Source organism: Canis lupus, chromosome 24 (genome assembly GCF_011100685.1).
Source record: "Canis lupus familiaris isolate Mischka breed German Shepherd chromosome 24, alternate assembly UU_Cfam_GSD_1.0, whole genome shotgun sequence".
NCBI classification, from domain to species: Eukaryota; Metazoa; Chordata; class Mammalia; order Carnivora; family Canidae; genus Canis; species Canis lupus.
In genome coordinates this window covers 13,033,023-13,054,427 of record NC_049245.1, presented here as the reverse complement: position 1 = coordinate 13,054,427, position 21,405 = coordinate 13,033,023, and the positions used below count along the sequence as shown (strand labels likewise).

The 21,405-nt window shown below is 40.8% G+C and overlaps 1 protein-coding gene across 2 annotated transcripts in view; it reads right to left on the bottom strand.

Moving 5' to 3' along the window:
- Window positions 1-21,405, bottom strand: part of PAK5 (p21 (RAC1) activated kinase 5) — a 280,231-nt gene that overhangs the window by 79,507 nt on the left and 179,319 nt on the right. Inside the window, exon 3 of one of the 2 annotated variants that reach the window (XM_038571627.1) lies at window positions 20,877-21,089. In XM_038571627.1, the coding sequence (XP_038427555.1) occupies window positions 20,877-21,080 (204 nt within the window). In that variant the 5' untranslated portion in view covers window positions 21,081-21,089. Of the gene's footprint in view, window positions 1-20,876; window positions 21,090-21,405 lie in introns of those variants that run through there. The other variant, XM_038571628.1, reaches the window with a different exon arrangement.

The following is a 21,405-nucleotide window of genomic DNA, read 5'->3' as shown; positions in this document are numbered from 1 at the left end:
AGTTTAAAGAACATGGTGCCTGACCATGTCCGCTTTACCAGAGGCCGAGTGCTGGTGGTGAACAGTTCCCCTCTTCTGAGAACAGCTTTCAGTGTTCTGGAAAGGGGCTCACACCCTCACCCAGCATGGCCTAGGAAATTATGCCCTTCTTTGGGGTGATTTGCAACCAACAACTGGTAAGTGAGAGTAAAGGTCAGAGTCCTTACCCCAACATGAGATAATCCCCTGTGGAAGCTGTTGACACTCCAGAGCTCTCATGGGTCTGGGCTGCAGCTGGACCTCATGATGTCATGTCTTTGCCCAGCTCTTCCTACTGTACTGTCTGGCTTCTCGCATTGCCACGGTTTTCTCCTGAGAGCTTCCCTTCGATTAATTCCTTGCACAAGAATCCCATCTCAGGTTCTAGGAAGCCCAAGCTGACAGAAAGGGCCTGAGAAGCCCGTACTTCAGCAAAACCGAAATCAAACATATACATGATCATATGTTAGGATTAAGAAAGAGAAACAAGGGCATCTGGCTGGCTCAGTCAGAAGAGCATGTGATTCTTAATCATGGGGTTGTGAGTTCAAGCCTTATGATGGGCATAGAGAGGACTTAAATAAATGAATAATTTTTTTTAAAGAGAAAGAAAGCCAAACATTCATATACTCATCTTAGAGATAATACTAAAGTCAGGATTCTATCCAAACAAATTATCTATATTTGTCTTATTCAATTGGGCAGCCACTAGCCATATATGGCTATTTTAATTGTAAATTTAAATTAAATAAACTTGAGTTATACTCGCCACATTTCCAGAGCTCCAGGTAGCTAGTGGCTACTGTCCTGGCAAGTACATAAACAAGACATCTCCATCATCATAGAAGGTTCTATTGGATAACAATAACACAGAACACTGACCTCAAGATGAGATAAACATGAGAAGCACAGGAGAACTTGAGCAATGCACCCAGCATGCAGTCTGTCTGTCTCTCTGTGTCTATGTATTAATTCTGACAGATAAAGACAACTCTCTAGGCATGGTGTATAGCAAAATGGCTAAATAAGGAATCTTGAAATAATGTGAGTGAAATCCCAATTACAGTTTTGTGCTAGAAATGTCAAATAATTCCATCAAAATTTAAGAGTTTGGGAGGCAGTAGGAAAATAAAGGTATCCATAAGAAGTGGAAAAAGAAATGGAAATTTCTATTAGAGTGGGAGATAGGGAGGAAACACGGCATCTTTTGGGAGGGATCCAGTGCATCTCACTGGGGGGAATTAGTCAGGATTTTGCTTAGAAAATATAATAGTAAGAAAGGAAGGAAGGAGGTATGTGATTCCAAGAGCATAGAAAAGGGGGAGAATCCATTAATGAAACTGAAAAATGGGGAAGGGCACCTGAAATCAACCAACTCTTGATTTCAGCTCAGGTCATGATCTCAGGGTCTTGGGATCAAGCTCCAGGGAGTCTGGTTGGGATTCTCTCCGTCTCCCTATGCCCTCTCCCCACCCTCTTTCTCAAATAAATAATTTTTTTTAAAAAAGACTGTAGGGAGATGTGTACTCCTGTGCTTTACTGGTGGGATATACTGGTATCCTCATTCTGGAGCACCATGAGGCAGTACTCACTCAACCTAAGGGTATCCAGCAGTTCTACTCTAGGGTGATAATATGCCCTACAGACCAGGAAATTATCTATCTATCTATCTATCTATCTATCTATCTATCTATCTATCGTAGTTTCAAGTTTTTCTTTAAATTCCAGTTAGTTAACATACAGGGTAATATTAGTTTCACGAGTAGACTTTAGTGATTCATCACTCATGTGTAACATCCAGTGCTCATCACAAGTTGCCCTCTTTACTGCTCATCAGCCATTTAACCTATCCCCCCCACCTTCCCTCTAAGTCAAGGAAATTTTTAATTCAAAGCTGCATCTAAGGCCCAACTTTAGAGAATGAAAGACAGGGGGACACATTAAAAATCACAATCCTAGACAGAGACTTACATCTCTCTCATAATTTGGCATAGATAGAGAATTTTTGCTATAAAAATAAATAAGGCATAGGAGGATTGTATCAGGAAATTCAAATTTGGTCCACTCCTATAAAAATTTTAACCTCTCTTGGTTATCAATATCTCAGTCACGGACATACACATTTCACATCTCCGCAAGTGCCAGCACAGAGCCTAGCTTGCAGAACAAATAAATGCTGAATGCCTGACAAAGGTATTGCTGCGGTGAATAAATTAGAAAACAATGGAATTTGAACACTTGGAAGGTGTTTACAGGGAGGTTTTTCCTGCAATGCTTAAGATAGGGTGGATATATTACAGAGATAAACAGTTTCTTCCAAGTTATCTATTTCCTTGAAATTAAGGTTGGTTTTCTCCTCACATCCCTGTCTTGTAATATGCTATTAAAGCTGATATACCCTCAGCAACTACTATCCATCTTAAACACAGCTTTGCTGCCTGGAAAGGCCCTGGCATCTCATGCGCTGGGTTCCGGGAGTATATTCCAGCTCTACCATTTGATAGCTGTGTCACGTTTGGCAAGTCTCTTGCATTCTCTGAGCCCCAGATAACTGGTCTGTAATACAAGGATAACAATACCTACCCTTGCAGAGGAAGGCCCAGCTTAGGTCATGTCTATTCAAATGAATGAGTACTATTAGCCCCAGCCCTGCACCCCAGAGTTCGTATCCTACAGAGAAAACTGACCTGTGAACCTGTTACCTGCAAATTTGGGAGGAGCAAGCATACTCCATTGGCACACTGGTTTATGGACAATGGAATTTTCTAAGTGGGCATAAGACAAGTGTAGGCCTTTTCCATCTACAGGTAGCCTTTCTTGAAGGTTAAAAAAAAGATTATTTCTACTGTACCCCCTCCCTACTATGACTAATCACCTCTATTATCACCTCCACCACCACCTTAGTTTACAGAGAGCTCTCTCTTTTTTTAAGATTTTTTTATTCATGAAAGATACAAAGAGAGAGAGGCAGGGACATAGGCAGAGGGAGAAGCAGGCTTCCTGTGGGGAGCTCAACATGGGACTCCATCCATGGACTCTGGGATCACGCCCTGAGCTGAAGGCAGATACTCAACCACTGAGCCACCCAGGCAGCATCCCTTGAACTTCTTTCTTATTTGATTTAATCCACATGACAATCCTATAAGGCAGGAAGATGTAGTTTAGAGCTGAGAGAACGTTAACCCAGCACAGGGAAAGGATGTCTTCTTAAGAGCTAATTCCAAACCTAAATCTTTGTCTAAAACACTGCTCCGTGGGGCGAAGCAACATGCTGAGTAGCACGCTGATATCTTTCCTTGATGAGCTAAACTCACCAATGAGTGAAACCCTCCTAGGTTTTCAGTGTAAAGTTATCAAAAGTCAGAGTTTGGGGGCATCCGGGTGGCTCAGTTAAGTGGTTACCTTCAGCTCGGGTCATGATCTCAGGGTCCTAGGATTGATCCCCAAGTCGGGCTCCCTGCTCAATGGGGTGTCCGCTTCTCCCGTTCCATCTGCCTCCTCCTCCCCCCAGCTCATGCTCTGTCTCCCTAATAAATAAACAAAATTAGAAAAAAAATCAGGGTTTGAGGCATTTTACAATTATTTTTATTTGTCTGCATTTTTTCCCCCTGGGTTCCAGGATGAGTTCTCTCTGGCTGTTGCTAATTTACAAAGTCCTGTCAATTCCTTGTCTTTATTTTTATTCATTAATTTGAAAATTGGAAGCATTGCTGATGGGTTAAAAAATGTTTCCTGTTATAAGCTCATTGTTCCTAAAGCTAAATCACTGACAAAGCCAAGAAGATATAGGATGTGAAAGGTGGAAAATCAAAGTGTTCAAGGCTGCAGGTGTGGCTGGCTAATTGGGTTAATTGGGTTCTGATTCTGCAAGGTGAGAGTATAGCAGAATGGCTATGGGTAGTAACTGTGTTCAGAAAGTCTACTTTTACATAAAAGAATGGAACTTCTTACCCTTTTGAGGGCAATGAATTTATCAGTAGCAAATGAACTAGGAATCAACATAAATTTCCAACAACAGAAAGGTGTTTAAATCATGGTATGTCCATCCTAATGTGGCCATTAAAAATAATGTTGCAGAGAATATAACAATATATTTCATGGTTCCCAAACTGTATGCCAAGATACCCCAGAAGATTGCCATGAACTCACAAGGTGTGACAGGATATTTTAAACTTTTGAAGGAAATAGCAAGATCTAGCCTGTCCGAAGCCTTGCAAATCACTAGCTCCAGGTAATTCATTTCTACATTTGATTCCTCTCTATGCCTTTTGATGACAGCATTGAATGCCAGATGACTGTGTATCTGACAGTTGTCATGACAAAAAAAGTAGGTTCTGTGTGAAAATCAATGTGGAACAGGAAATGAGGGTGCAGTATCCAACCTGGTTCCATGGTTGAAGAAGTCATGTGTGCCCAACAGATTTGCACATTTCATGAGTGTTTTAAGAATTACATCAATTTACTTTTATTTTTAGAAGTTTTTGTTTGAGATAGAGAAAGAGAGAAGAGTGAGCAGGATGGGGGGCACAGAGGAAGAGAGGACTCCCTGCTGAGCAGGGAGCACCACGGTGAGACTTGATCCCAGGACTCTGAGATCATGATCTGAGCCAAAGGCAGACACTTAACGAACTGAGCCACCCAGGTGCCCCAAGAGTTACATGAATTTTTAAAAATCTCAATTTAAATGTGCTATTTTTACTTTTTTACTTAATAAGTTGTTTGGATTGAACTGTGGGACCCAAGGAATTTAACAAAAATCCCCTACCCCTGGACAACTCCATTTTGTGCTACACCCGCCATCTCATGTATAACCCCCACATGACCTGCTTATTGCTTAAGGCGCTCCCCCACTCTAGTCAAACCGCTGAGCACACCCTTACTGGAAACCGGCTCATATAGGAATGTGGAACCCCTAACCGCCAAAGAATGTAAACCCCGCCTTTTGCCCACCAAACTTGTGTGCCAATTCTGACCAGAGTGATAGGCTAGTTCAAACGGTCACTATAGGGTAAATTGTAATTCAATTGGCCACCTGTGTGCGGACCCACATGACTATGCAACTTCCTGTGTGTGTTACAATCTCATTGGCAACTGGCCCCTATAAAACTTCTAGGCCTCTTAACCTCGGGGTCCAAGTCCCTGCTCCGCTGTGTGGAGTACACTTGGACCCAAGCTCGAGCTTGTAAATAAACCCTCGTGTGTTTGCATCAGTGTCACCTCCTCAGTGGTTTCTCGGATTCGCAATCTTGGGCACAACACTACTTAATAAATGGAATGGGTATTTCTTTTTACTAGGGGATGCTGTGACAAAACTGATAACCCCTGAGGGGGTGCCATCAATGAAGAAAGTTCGGGAACTGCTGCAGTCGGTGAAAAAGTGAAATAAAAACTGCAAAAGCATTGTAATCAGTCTTGCTCTTTGGAGAATGTGTGTGTTTAAATGGAAAAATACATCAAAATTATGGGCAGCCTGGGTGGCTCTGCAGTTTAGTGCTGCCTTCAGTCCAGGGCGTGATCCTGGAGACCCAGGATTGGGTCCCATGTTGGGCTCCCTGCATGGAGCCTGCTTCTCCCTCTGCCTGTGTCTCTGCCTCTCTCTCCTCTTTGTGTATTCTCATGAATAAATAAATAGGAGTGAATGGGTGACGGGCACTGGGGGTTATTCTGTATGTTAGTAAATTGAACACCAATAAAAAATAAATTAAAAAAAATACTTAAAAATAAAATAAATCTTAAAAAAAAATAAAAATATATCAAAATTAAACAGTGGGCTGTGGAAATTATACTGGGTCTTCCTTCTCCATAGTTTTCTATATTTACTAATGTAAACAGCTATTACTCTCATATGCTGGAAAAAATTAAAGGTTATTAAAAATGACTCCCTAAAGGAGCACATTTGCTTCTAGGAATAAAAATATCTGTTAAACATAACAGAGAATTTCATTTTGGGAGAAGTTTTCACTGCACTCTGCTAAACTTCTGCTTCCTGCTCCACACATTTGGGATCTGGCTTTAGGGCACTGAGAGTTTGAAGAAACCTGTTTCTGCCTACATCTCTACCCAGAGCTGTTAGAAAATGCGCATTTCCTACCCCTGCAGCCTTCAAGAAGTGAATGTAGCTTGGGGTTTTCAGTTTCTGGGGCTTCCCAGCCTGAGGGCCAGCAGGTCTGACAAAGATGCTGTTCCTGATTGGCTGGGGAAGTGGGGCTGCCCGATGTCCAGATGCTGCTGCTGGGTCCTGTACTTCTCTGGTTCTTGCTTCATGGGAAAAGAATGGCTGGCAGCACTGGAAACATGCCTTGAGGAAACTCATACTTGAAAGCACCAATGAGTGAGAGAGAAATGTATGGGGTGTTTTGCTGTTAAAACTGACCAATCCTTGTTTCAGCTCGGGTCATGATCTCTCCTGGGTCAATGGGATAGATCCCCACATTGGCTCTGTGCTCAATGGGGAGTCTGCTTGAGTTTTCTCTTTCTTCCTCTGCCCCTTCCCCCTCAAATAAATAAATATATCTTGAAAAAAAAACCTGACCAACACCTGAGAATTCACCTTTTCAATACCCTAGAGAGTTACCTATAACATTGAGACTTTATGAACTTTATGAACTGTGACGGAAAACAGACATTGCTGTCCTCGAAAAAAAAGGGGGGGGCAATTTTCATTATACTCTGTACTTGTGATAATTGAGTTTGTTTCACTTTATTGTCTGCTAATATTTTAAATCTATTAGACTGCTGAATCCTCACACTAGACCTATGAGGGAGAGCTATTATATCCACTTGTAACAGATGAGGAAACCAACTCAGAGAGTTGGGGAATTTGTACAAGGTCAAATATGTGGAATTGGTAGAACCAAGATTTTGGAATGATTTTGGATAGTCTGGCCCCCAGAGGGCTCTTAAGCAAGGCACTGTCACTTCTTCTTTGTAAATTTCCTTAATTAGGGGTGTCCTTCCACTAGGCATGAATATATGACTGTTTGTTTTCAAAATCCAAGATTAAACTTGGGATTTAAGTTGGTGGAGAGTTGCCTTAGCTTCCTTGATGGGGCAGCTCTGAGGTGTGTTCTACAGAGACTCTCAGGCCATCCCCAGAGCCCAGGTGCCCACAGCAGTTACCTGTTCCTTAACACCCTTTCCTGACTTTTCTTCTTTAGTGGTCTGGGTACTCCATTCCCATCAGAGCCACAAGGAAATGAATTCTGCCAACAGCCTACATGGGCTTTAAAGCAGACACTTCCCTAGTTGGGCCCTCAGATGAGACAGCAGCACAGCTGACACCTTGATCTCCATCTTAGGAGACCCTGAGCAGAGGATCCAGCTAAGCTGTGCCCAGCTCCTGACCTATGAAAACTGGGAGGATATTAATAAATATGTGTTATTTTAAGCTGTTGAGTTCATGGTAATTTATTACACAGCAATACAAAACTAATGCAGACTTTGATACCTGGAATTAGGGTGCTGCTGTAACAAATACTTAAAAATATGTGTATCAGTTTACTTGGGCTGCCATGACAAGCACCACAGATGAAGTGGCTTAAACAACAGAAATTTATTTCTCACAGTTCTGGAGGCTAGAAATCAGAGCTCAAGGTGTCGGCATGGTTCTTTCTTCTGAAGCCTCTGTCTTCAGCTTGCAGATGACCTCCTTCTGTGCCCTCACCTGGTCCTTCCCTCTGTGCCTGCATGCCCCTGGAGTCTCTTCCTCTCCTTACATGGATACTAGTTCTATTAGATCAGGGCCCACCCTTAAGACCTCATTTATCCTTAATGACATCCTTAAAGGCCCCATCTCCATATGCACTCACAGTGGCAGGGCTTCAAAGTAAGGATTTTGGTAGGACACAGTTCAGTCCATAATAACACATTGGGTTTGTAACCAGAAAATGAGGGGAGGTTGGGGGAACTTTGAGGAATGTGGTAGGTAAAGTCTGAACTGCCACGAACGGACTCTTAGTAGGAATCTGGGCTTTGGGGATGCTGACTATGAGGGCTCAGGGGCAAGTGAAAAATGTTACTGGAAACTGAAGAAACTGGAAACTTGTTATGCAGTGGCAGAAAGTTTGATAAAATCGTCTTCTGGAGTTATGTGGAAAGCAGAAGCTGTAGGTGATAAACTTGGTGACAGATTAAAGGAGATTTCCAAGGAAAGTGAGAAAGGTGCTGCCTGAAGTCTTTCCACTTACAGTAAAATGCAAGAGAAAAGAACTTAAAAAAAAAAAAAAGGAACCAGAATCCCGGGTCTTAAAAAGTTCTAAGCCTCTCTAGATGGCAAAGAGAAAAAGTGCAGAGCTGGACTCCTGGAAAAGCATGCTCCAGAGAAAAGGCTGAAATATATCTATAGAACTCTGTTAAAAACAGAGAAAACTCAAAGGTCAGAATATGCAATCACACAAAGAGCCTTGTAGAGAAATTAAAGGTATGGCCCACAGATCTTCTCAATCAAACCAGAGAACCTCTAGGGAGCTTAAAGGCACTGTCCCTCAGCTATCTTAGCAGGAGGCCAAAGTATAGGAGGGCTTATCTTAAAAATATCTGTGGATAGAGTTTTTGTTGAATGGAACGAACCACAGTGAAATCCATACAAAGTCTACAAAGTTCTTGAGAAACTATTTCTATAGAAATACTGCTAGCTTGGACCAAGGGTCAAATAAATAACAGAAAAGGGGATTTTCAGACTCCCTAAATTCTACTGGCAGGAGAAGGCAGGCTTGATAAAATGTTTCTGTTAAAACACAGGCTTTCATGGGTGGAGTTGAGCCACAGAGGATTATCTCAAAGCCTTAAAACCTAATCGAAGAACTCCCAACATTTGCTAGGCTGGATTTCAGAACAGCTTTGGGCCAGTGATTCCTTCTAACTTTCATTTCCCCTGTTTGAACTGGGATGTCTATAGCTATTATCCTTTGCCACCATCATAAGTTGGGAGGAAGAGGGCGGGTGGTGAGGAGAGCGGAATGTGCATAGATGTCTTTTAGTTTCAGAAGTCCACACCTGGAGAAAAATTCAGCCCCAGTAGCTGTACTTAATAGATTGCACCCAAGTGCTTTATCCATACCCTATCCCATGCTAACTTTAGATGACACTATAATGGGAAAAGACTTTGAGAACCAGGGCTAGGGTGAATGCACTCTACATGTGGGAGGGATATTGGGGACAAAAGTGGATGAATCCCAGGGTGACCCCCCCACAACCAATGATTCCAACCTCTTGGTGCTCATACCTTTGTCTGATTCCTTCTCTGTGAGTGCAGACAGGACCTGTGGCTTGCTTATAACCAACAGAACATGGCAATGGGAATCAGATGTCACTTCCACAGCTGTGCTATATTATATGGCAAAGATGATGGAATGTCACTCCCATGGTGATGTTACATGATATGGCAACAGGGAGGGATACAGCCTCATGATTATTTTATGATATATACATAAGATTGAAAGCAGAGTAGCTCTGCTCTCCTGTTGTCTTTGAAGAAACACGCTGCCACGAGTTCTATAAATACAAAGAGATGATTTTTGCCAACAGCCTCAATGAGCTCGCAAGTAGATTCTTGCCTCCAGATGGCAGTGAAGCCCTGCTGACCTCTTGACAGCAGCCTTGTAAAAGCTTGAGCAGAGAGCCCAGTTCAGTCATGTCCTGGACTCCAGACACAAAAACAGAGAGAATAAATGTCTGTTCTTTTAAGTGATTATGTTTGTGGTAATTTGTTATGCAGCAAGAGAAAACTAATACAAAGATGTTCCACAGGTGATAGATTGTGTCATGACAAAAAACACTTAGACTAGTACCAACTTGGGCAAAGCTTTCGTATTGAAATCTTAACCTTATAGCTAACAGTAGTAGATCCAATAAGTTGGATAGTGGTGTGCTGCTTAGAAATGATCCAAGCATTGATAAACTGTTTTATCACTGGTTCAAATAGAGTCAGCGATATAATTGTTCCATTTAAAATGACTTAACAGAATGAGAAAAACTGTAGGATTTGACATGTCCCCAAAGAAGCCTGCAGCTGCCATTTCAGTGCCCCAATTTCTAGAAGATGTTAAATGAGAGATAAAATTAAATCTTTCAAGTTCCAAGCATGTGTGGGAGTTACAGAGAGCCACATGCTTTTTTCTTTTGATTTAGAAGGATTATTTTCAGTTAGGTCACCTCTGCCAGGCGAGAAGAGCTGGGGCAAATAAGGCATTCCTGAGAATATCATCTTCCTTTATATAGAATTTTTCAGTTATCAAAGCACAACCACCCTCATTTGTTGAGTTCAGCCGTCAGGAGTGGAGAGTAGGTCACTCAGTGGGAAACCAACACAAGTCTGGAGAGAGAGGCTTGTGATTGGAGGGTTCCATGGTTTGACCTCGACATGATCAGCTCACAGAGTAGCAAGGCTCTCTTGGAGAGAGTGAGAGGCACACATCTGGATGTGTACTCATTTGGTTCTTGGTGCACACTCGCACTGACATTTCCTGTTTAAGTATTCTGCCTAAATCACCTGATAAACCTTGTGAATTAAAGACCCTGCAAAGGGCACTGAGCACTCTGCAACTAGAAAGTAGAGTCATATGGCAGTAATGAGAAATCACAAGGAGGCAGGCACTTAAATGATAGCCTTTCAGATTCTCAAGGCAGTGCTAGTTTGTGGGCTGTATCTAGGCTCTCTAAATGCTTGAATCATAAGCATCACTTCTACTCAAAAACAATATCTGTCATCTAGAATTAACCTGTTCTGTGACCTTGGAAAAATCACTTTACCTACCTGGGTCTCAGAGGCATCATCTGTTAGGTGAAATGGCAAGGACTAAATAAGAAGGAAGTAATTTTTTGACTTAGCATCATTTATGCCTGCAACACCTGTTCATGCCTAAACACACCCTTATCATCAGGAGGCAGGGTTGTATTGTGGTTACAGCATGGGTTTTGGGTCTGACAGGTTTGGGGTTTGAATCTGGGCTAGCTGTGGGACCTTTAGCAAGTTCTTTAGCCTTGATGAGTCTTGCTTTCCTCACCTAAATGAGTAAAAACCACTCATTTGAAAAGCTGGTATGAAGGCTAAGTGAGACAGTATTATCAGTTGTCCAATAATGCTGTGTGACAAACCACTCCACACTTGGTGTCATACAGTGTGTCTGGGGCTGGAGTAACCCCTTCAAGCTGTAGAGATTAAGGGTGATTCTGCTCCATGTGCTGTTACCTCTTCTGCCTTCCCCCAGCTACCCAAGGCATGTCTTCTTACGGTGATAGCAAAAGCACAAAGGCAATGCTAAGTTGTACCTTTCAAGCCTTTGTTCACATTCCCTGATTGGCCAAAGCAAGTCACATGGGCAAATCCAAAATCAAGGCATGTGGGAGTACCTAGTCCTCCATGAGGCTGTGGCAAGAGGAATGAAGAACTGAATTTAATAATTCAGTTCACCACAGATGTTCTATGTGAAGCACCTATGCAACATGTGCCGTGCTTGATCAGAGCTATGATCAATCACTGACATCTCTGATTATGGTTTGTTTTGTTATGTTTTGTTTTTTGTTTGTTTTTTGTGGTTGTTGGTTTTTTTTTTTTTTTTTTTCCAACCTCCTCTAGGCCAATCAATGTTTCCTGTGCTACTTGAAACAAACTAGAAAATTTCTCTGGCTCACTACTCTACTCACCTGATACTGCATGATAAGGTTCTCTCCTTGGAATTATTGTCTTTTGTTATGGTCCTCTAATCAAAAGCAAATACCTTGGAGGTGAGGGGTATGCAAAGTAATCATTAACCCATTTGGAAATAAGAGTAGAGGAGGAAGAGAAGAAGGGTATGGAACAGTCAAATGCAGCTGAGTCTCTGATATTAGCATCATGTTTGACTTAGAAATTGGGTGGATTTTACAAATTGATCAATCACGGTCCTCTCCAAGAAAGAGGTAATTCTCTCTGACCTCTCAGGAAGTCCAAAACTTTGGCCTAAATTCTGGAGCACTGGTTTGAGGAATGAACTCAGCATCTCTAAATTAACGAACCCCCTCTGATTCCCAATGCAGGAGAAGGAAATGTTACCTCTCATGCTGCCTGTGGGCGGGATTCTCTAACACTTTAGAGGTTGGACTGAAGGATTTGTAGTCCCCCATCCCTCAGGTCTCCTTGATGCCTCCCCCAGGGCTTCTCATCTCCCCATGATCTCTAGCCCTGTCAAATTTGACCCTGAATCCAGACTCTCCTTTTATCCAGGCCAGGTAACGCACCAGCCACCCCGGCCTACAGTCTTGGCCCTGTCTCTTTCTCCTTAAACTGTCTTCAACCCAGACTCCCAAACTGAGAGGCTTCACCCACCAACCACCCACAAATCTACCTGGAAACAAGGATGGGGCTCAGCACCCACTTGGAGTAGAACATGAGTTTCTTTATCTATACAACTGGCTCCATCATCTACACAACTGAATTCAAACTATTCAATGGTTATTATGAGATCATCACAAAATAATATTAAAGATTTTGTACTCTGTACAAACATCTCCAGTGTTTGGTAAAGGTCCAGCCTGTTTCTTAGGATATTTCTGCAAAATCCACAGATTACCATAAGTTTGATGCCTGCTTTGCCTCACACCAGCATCTGCTATAGCACTAGCCCTGGGATCAAATAATCACAACGAGGTGGACACAGAACCCCTGCCTGTATCCTGTCACTATGTGGGAGCTGCTCTACCTCCCCTCCAGACTTAGAGGAGACCAGTCACTGCAGGGACGCTGGCAAACATGCAGGAGCCATTCAGGAATAGACCTAACCATCCATTAGTTATAGATTACTTTCCAATACAACCCACTATTGACAATTATTTAATACATGGTACATTCTATTTATGTCTACCTTGGTCTTGAGGGTGACTGCAGATACTAAACTCTTGAGAGGGAGTGACTGTGACCATTCTTTCATGAGGTCTCAGTGGTCCAATCTTAACTGGAAGCCTAGAATCCATCTCCCAAGTTCCAGGATCATAGAATAGGGAAGTCCAGTCATTTTGTGCTTTGTTTCAGTGATTTGCAGGTGTGGGATCCTCTTGATTGTGGTTACAGAATTGCCTGGGTATGAGAAGAACAACCCAGAGGCCTGGAAGAGGAGCGAGGCTAATTTCCTCCTTTAGGAAAGAAGGGGTGAGTACCTGTGGTGATCACTTTCCTTCAAGGGATCCCTCTCCTTGGAAAACATCAGGCTTTGCTGTTTCTAGAGTAACAACTAGGCCATCTGAGTTTATGGCTGCTCCACCTTGTAAAGGTAATGTAAAGGTAGCTTCAGTAAAACACTGCAGTAAAAGAAGAAATAGGTACTAGTACTTATAAGTGGTTAATGATGGGTTTTACTTTTTTGACAGGGGTAGGCATGGGATTCATCAAGTACTAACCTCATTGATACAAGGGAAAACTGCTTTTAAAAGCTTTCAGAAATGACTGGATCATAGAAATGAAGGCATACAATACATTTGGTTTTGGTCTTGGCTTTGTCTACTCCTTTGGAACAAAGGGTATATCGTGCCCAAATCCCCTGACTTTAGGCAAGCCAGTGTGATGTTTTTTTCCACAGTCTCTGTGGCTGTAGGAAGGCTGAGTAAGCATACTGAAAATGGAAGGAGGAATTCTAGAATGCAAAAGGAACCAGAAGAATTGTTGTCCTCACTGTTTTTGCAAGTGTGGAGAAACTAGTGATAACTTCAGCAAAGGATTAATAACCCATTCTCCTAGTAAATGCCTTGGTTTCAGTCAACAGACACTGCTGTAGGTCTTTGCAGGTGGTGATTTTGATGAGAAGCTTTAAAATACAGGTAATCTGCCCAAAAGATTTCATTTTCTTTTTTAATTTTTTTTTAAGATTTTATTTATTTATTCATGAGAGACACAGAGAGAGAGAGAGAGGCAGAGAGAAACAAGCAGGCTCCCTCCAGGGAGCCTGACGTGGGACTCAATCCCGGGATTTCAGGATCATGCCCTGGGCTGAAGGCAGATGCTCAACCGCTGAGCCAGCCAGGCATCCCCAGATTTCATGTTCTGATAACATTTCCCTTTTCAAAAAAAAAAAAATCTTTAGAACACACAATTTCTTCTCTAGGAAGGTTTGTCACAATCATATGGTCAGAAGGACTCTCTGAATCTCAACTCTTCATAGTCATTTAATTAATAATGTCCCTAAAACCTGCCGGATGGCCTATCAAATCAGTAGAGTTGGCACACTTTAAATTGGATCTGACTTTTAAACAAATCAATTCATCTCATAATAGAACAATTCCTTATCTGAGACTGGAGGCCTTCATGCATGGTGGTTTAACCAATGGCAAACTCCTGACTGTGGCTTTCAAAAGCCCTAACACCATCCAGACTCTGTTACCCATCTGACCACAACTCCCATTCTTCTCCTTGAATCACTGTGCTCCAGTCCCATGGGAATCTGTTTGCCCTTTAAAATCTCTATGCTTGTTCCCAGGGCCTTTGCACTGGTTTTTCCTTCCATCTGTGAATTTCTATCCTTCTGGGCTTCTCCTGGTTCACTTGATACCTTCCCAAAAGGACTCTACTCAAAGACTCCAAATAGCTTCCCCAAATCCTCAGTTCCTTTATATTATTATGTTTGATATTCATCACATTTACTGCTACTGAGACTGTGTTGCTTACTTATTTAAATGATCATTATCTGCTTCCCATGAAAATTCAAGCTCCCCAGACTAGGCACCTGGTGCTTCTTATTCACATAGGCAACTCCTCACCCAGAATAATGCCTGGCACAGAGTGAGCATTCAATAAATGAATGAATGAGTGAATTAATGTAAAATTTTCTGCATCCTGTGGGTTTTAAAGATACAGATCTCAGAACTGGCTTTGAGTTAATAAACAAAGGTTGACAATACTGGGTATATTCTTAATAATGGCACTATCAATATTTTTTATAGGAAGCTCAAGTATTGGTGTTAACAATACATTTCATGATCTTGTGATATTTTATGTCTTTTTTTCCTCTTTTGAGATTCTATTTAAATTCAGGTTAGCTAACATATGGTGTAGTATTAGTATTAGGAGTAAAATTTAGTAATTCATCCCTTGCATATAATACTCAGTTGTCAACACAACCAGTGTCTTCCTTAATGCCCATCACCCACTTACCCATCGTCCCGCCCCCCACCTCCCCTCCAGCAACCCTTGGTTTATTCCCTATAGTTAAGAGTTTCTTATGGTTTGCTTCCCTGTTTTTATCTTATGTTATTTACTGTTTCGTTTATGTGCATTTACTCTTTTTTAAAAAAGTGTTTATGGTTGAAGCAACCAAGAAAACTTGATTTTCTTGAAATGCTTGGGAGATTTGATGAATATCTAAATATATAATTTGACTGGCAGAATTAATTTAATAGTAAGGGATATTTTTCTAAAAAACCTGCTTAACAGATCTGTAATTTTATGACATTATTAATCTAATGTACAAACAACAGAATGTATTCTTCTCCACCCACCAAAGTTCCTAGACAATTAAGATCTGGCCATATAAGCTTGAAAGAGAAATGTTAGCACCCTCATTTTACAGATAAAGAGACTTCTTTTCAAAGAGGTCTATAAGCCACTTATCTAAAGCCACACAGTTTGTGAATTGGCAGATCCTGGACCTCTATTCCAGTGTGCTGACTCCCTGGGCTCTCCTGTTTTCCATTTCTAAGTGTCCAGCTGGGTGAACACCAGGGCATTGAATTTCATGTTGTAAGAAAGGTGCTTCTATGTTCAATAAAATATTTTATTAGAATCAGATCTAAAAGGAAGAAAATGTACAGTCACAGGGACTTAAGAAGAAAATTATGGGGAATCTATGAGCTTTAAGAGGGCATCCAGTGGAAAATATTGGGATGAAAATAAAAGGGCCAGAGCCACTCAGTACAGCTGATGGCGTATGAGGCTTTCATGTTAGAAGACATGAAACAGGCATGAGGGCCAAAGAAGTCATGATGGGGCAGCCTTCAGCTCTCAGAATTGCTGCAGGTATCATCCAGGTAAGAGCACAACCATCTGATGTCCAGTATGAACCCCTTTGTTACAACTCTCAGAAGGTGGAGGCAGCACTAAAAGAAATTATCCCTCCAAATTTAATTCTGACCAGTGAGAAAGAGCCCATCAGTGATGTGGAAATGAGAAGGATCCTTGGGAGACACTATTCCCTTGTGTCAAAAGGAAATAAATGCCAGAAAATGTCAGAGAGTTGCCTTGTATTTCAAGAAAGTTGATCACAAAACTCTTCAAGGAAATGGTGAATCCCATGGAAACAGAACTAAACTAAGGATGACATGGCTCTAAAGGCATAAATCCTGAATGTGAAATTGTGAATCATGAAAAGAGAGTGGAGAATTACAGAGTAATCATGTTGGAAGCATTCTTTGATGAGCTTTCTACACAAGCTCTACTAGGGGAGAATACAAAACAGTGGCACAAGTCCTCAAGAACAGGGTGTCCAGACCTGAGCATTTACCATTCTTGATTTTCCCTGTTTCTGAGAGTAAGGTGGTTTTTGATGTGATGGCCAAGGGTAGGGGGTAAATGAGGAAGAAGAACCTCACTTCAGAAGACTATAAAACACCAAAGATGACAAAGACAAAGCAAACCCAGGCATAGCAATTTTGCTTTGGGATTTTCTGTGCATCTTCAAACTTGAAAAGATAAAAAGGAGACTGTCAGAAAGGATTTGATGAAAGATAAATTAGAGAAGGGGATGGTGAGCAAGGATGTAGGGATTTTCATTGATGTTGAAATTCCTGGTTTAGACAAATTATATTCTGTGACACTAAACTGGAGGGAGCATTACATTGAATAATCTGAGATGGATAGAGAGACAAGAAGAGTATCAGCCAGCTAGAGAAGACAAAAATCTCTATTTTAAAAAAACCCCACCCCCAAACCATCAGTAGAGTGTGAGGAGCAAATTGTAGGGACACATATAATAAAATTTGATGTCAGTCCAAACACAGTGGTTCTCAACTCTTTGATCTCAAGAATCTCTTATAATTATTGAGGACAGACTCCAAAATACTTTGGTTTATGTTTTATATATCAACGTTTACTGTATTTGACATTAAAATTGAGAAACATTTTAAACATAAGAATATAAAGCACATAGTTTTTGGACCAATGATGTCAAGACACATCATGTAGCTTCTAGGAAACTCCATTGTATACTTAGGAGAGAGTGAGAGCAGAAAATGCAAATGACCCCTTCGTAGTATGAAAATAGGTTTGATTTTGCAGATTCCCTTCAAGAGAGGAATTTAGACCACACTTTGAGAACTGCTACAAGAAAACTTCTCATCATGTACCCAAGGAGACATGAACATGGATGTTTATGACAATATTATTTATAAATAGCAAGCATTTGCCAGTATCCCTTAGTAGAGAAATGGATAAACACACACACACACACACACACACACACACACACAAAAGAAAAAAACCCCAACAAACTCAAATCATATTGATATGTAGAAAATGAGTTTATTTAGAAATTAATCTCAAAACAATGATAGGCAAAAAGTTGAAGAAAATTATATGACATAATTTAATAAAATTTCAATATGCCAAATACTATTATTTCTATACCTCTACCTGAAACTGAAAAAACCCATGAAGCAAATATTAAAATATGCTCTGTTTACTTTAGGTAGAAGTTATAAAGACTTTTTAATATTGTGCCCCTCCCTCCTACTCAGGAGCATCAGCTTCATCTGAAGGCTTGTTAAACACAAAAACCACTAGGCCCACCCCAGAACCTACTGAATCTGAATCTCTAGGTTGGGGCTGAGGAGTCTGGGTTGTAACAAACTCCTCAAAAGATTCTGATGAAAGCCCGAGTCTGAGAAGCAAGGGCCAATAACAATGTGACCCTTCGACCTGCCATTTTATAAATGCATCTAATTTGGAAGTACTTTTGGTAATATTGCTTATGATGTTTTGTGGACAGAATGATGTTAGATGGGAAAAGGAGTTTCTTGAAGATACTTGCCAAGTGTTTTAAAGGATCTTCCTGCACTCTCCACCTCTGAGTGTTAAGTTTTATCAGTTTGCCTACATGCCTTTGGCTTAAGTACATGAACTTTAACTTTTGACACAAGTCTGAACTAACCTGTGGTTTCTGGTTACATTTCTGAGTGTTTGGAAATCCTGGCCAGCATCAACCTGTATTGATTATAGTGTACGTGGATACAGTCCTTTATAATTGCCTAAATCAAAGTTCTCAAAGTGTGGTTTCCAGACCAGCAGCATCAGCATCACCTGGTAACTTATTAGAAATGCAAATTTCTGACCCCATCCCAGTCCTGCTGAATCATAAACTCTGGGGATGGGCCCAGAAATCTTGCCCTCCAGATCGAGCCCTCCAGGTGACTTTTATGGACTATATTGTTTGAGAAACACTGACCTCAATAAATTACATAGAACGAGGGTGTCCTGGTAAGAGTGACATGCAATTTAAAGAAAATTCTGAATAGGAACAGTTGAAATTCTAATCAGAGAAGAGTTCATTACAATGGTGAATTTCCATTCAGAACCAGCCCGCCTGAAGCTTACTAACAGATGCCTGAGAAACGGCACTTTGCCATAACACAAGGCACTTAGAGGCTTCTCCCATTTACTGATTTCATGTCATGATCTCTTATTTTTCTTTGTCCCCTTTAAAGGGCAACCTGAAGAAATTAAAATTGTTGATTCTACTTTAAATAATTTTGTCAAAATGGTTTTAAGTCTGCACAACTCCTTTCACTCCTTTGCCAATTCCTTCAGAGCTTATTTCAAGGATTGTTCTGACTTGTGAAATATATTCTGCATGATTTATAATATGTTAAAAATAGGGAAGACTTCTCCAGAGAAGGCATTTCCAAAATGTGGGATCATCCAAACCACATGGCATACTTTGACCTCTTGAGCCTTTTATTTTCCTTATTCTAGAGAGGCTGGTGGAGTCAGCAGGATTCTCTTGGACCACTGATATGGTCCAACAGTGCTAATTTCACTCATAGGATCTGGAGGAGAGGATCAATCCAAATGAGTTGGTGAGAGTATCAAGTATGGATTTATTGGGTATCCTTCAGTTAAAAAGCGTTTGATTAACTCTACTCTTTCTGGGAAAAATTCAACCTCACTGGCTATCGTTTTATCACTCCTCACCTGTATTTATTTTCTTTCTCACAGGCAAAATTCAGGCGTAGGTCTATACTGGAGATGTATTTTCTAGTTATCTTGTGGTTTGTATTCAAGTGTCTACAACACATATTTTCATTTCCTACAGGCTGGAGGTTCACTTTTGGGGCATCAGGGCTAGAAAGCCCATACAGTGACTATGAGAATCCTGGGGCTCAGGAGCTCAGCAGTTAGGAAACCTTGCTCTGACTCATGATGGGGCTGACAAATTCTGTCAGGGAGGATAATGAGCCAGCCCTTCTGACAAATGGAAGAAGTAAATTAGAAGTCCTGTTAAGTCCTACATCCACCAAGCGTGGTGGATTATCACTGAGATAGGAGCTTCCTCCTTCAGTGCCAGCCAGGACCTGCTAGATGAGTGAAGAACCACCTAGATGAGTGCATAAACGATCTCTGTCCTTATCCAATAATAAACACACTCTCTAATGAGACAGCACATGTCCTGGGCCTTCAGCTAGGATGCTACACTAAGACTCTGCCTCCTTCTAGAATGTTCCTCATCAAATGATAACCACACTCATTAATTGTGCTTTACTTGGGCATTTTTCCTTCACCATGGGGATCAATGGCAGAGAATTTTTCTGGGCACAATACACATTCCATTGTCTGAGTTTTATAAAAACTTGGGATAGGAGAAAAATAAACATAAATAAAAAGCAAATTCTTTCTAATCTCAACTTCTTATTAGATATTGCCCACCATATTATTTACTCATTAGTGAAGAATTAGCCTTCTCTTAGGAGAAAACCCTATTCAATAATAGGATATTGCCTAATGTCAAGCAGAATCGGTTAATTGGTCAGTTTCTAATAAATATCAATCAATACCTGCTTTAAATCGGGGGTTCCTTTTTGTCCTAAGGATATATCTTCTCAAATATCCATCTTTTGAGTATTCTACATTTTAGCTGGCCTGAAAAGCTTCAGAATCTTATCAGAAAATCAAATTCACAAAATACAGAGAAGAATTTGTAATTATCTTTGGGTTGAACACACCTACCTGTTCAATACCAGAATAGAAAACAAAACAGGACAAAACCAGAATAGATTGACCAAGACTATGCATGAATGATGGAATCACAATTCTAAGTTCACATGATATTTTTTATAAGACTTTCCTGTAACTTATCAGCTAGGCATCTTTCTTTGCATTCTCTAAAAATGCAACCACTTTTGTTTTGCCTAAACACTTAAATACAATGTAGTCAATATTCATGTTTACACAGAAAAAGGTATTCATAGCTCAGATGTCTGCTAATGTAATGAGCTAATGTAATGAGCATCTGAGGGCAAATGCAAAACATGTAAAGGTTGCCTATTTAATCAGAGATTATCGCCAACACTTACCAGAGGGGGTAAATAATATTCTTCAGTATGAAGACTAGCAAACACCATTTTAAAGTAGAAATGAGACTTTTCTACTTTGTGATTGCATTTTATGTGTTTGATTTTTTAAAAAAAATCTCACACTTGAAAGCTGAGGTTCCTTTTCATGTGCTGCAATTTACAATAAGTGGTGAACATTATAATCATTGAAGAAGAAGTGCAGATCATCACTGGATATTTAAAAACAAGTGCATGATTTAGGCATTTTTCTAGCTTGCCTGTAAAGATGGTGCACTGCATCAAAGGAGAGAACATGCTTCTTGAGCCAACTTAAGACAGAATCCTCGCCATACCTTCATAGGCGCCAGCTGGATGGGTGTGATGCAGGAGGGGTCTACCATGGGCTTCGGCCTGTTGGCCGTGTCTGCTAACAGGCTGTGCCACTGCTGGGGGAGGCCCGTAAACTTCTGTTCTTGTGGATCAAAGCCAGTATGAACCCTGTGTTCAAAGTTAGAGGGACCAGATATTTCAATCTTTTTCTTTTTCTTTCCAAACATGATGCAAACCTGGGAAATGCAAACAGAAAAGAGATTGCTGTTTAGATCTTGATGACAGAAGACTATAGGAAAATTATTCATTTGTACTTCTATCTTTTCAATTATTCCTCTATGTATCAGCTGCAAAAGATGAAAGTTGGATTTTCAGGATATGTAAATTAGATATTTCATTCCTAATTTTTCTCCTTGAACTTACCATGCGGAATATAGTTCCCTGCCCCACTGATTTTGGATTTGGCTATGTGACCTGCTTCAGTATGGACTGTACAGTCCAGGGTGGAGGGTCTGGAAGATACTGTGTGTTTCCACTTTCCTCCTTGTGTTT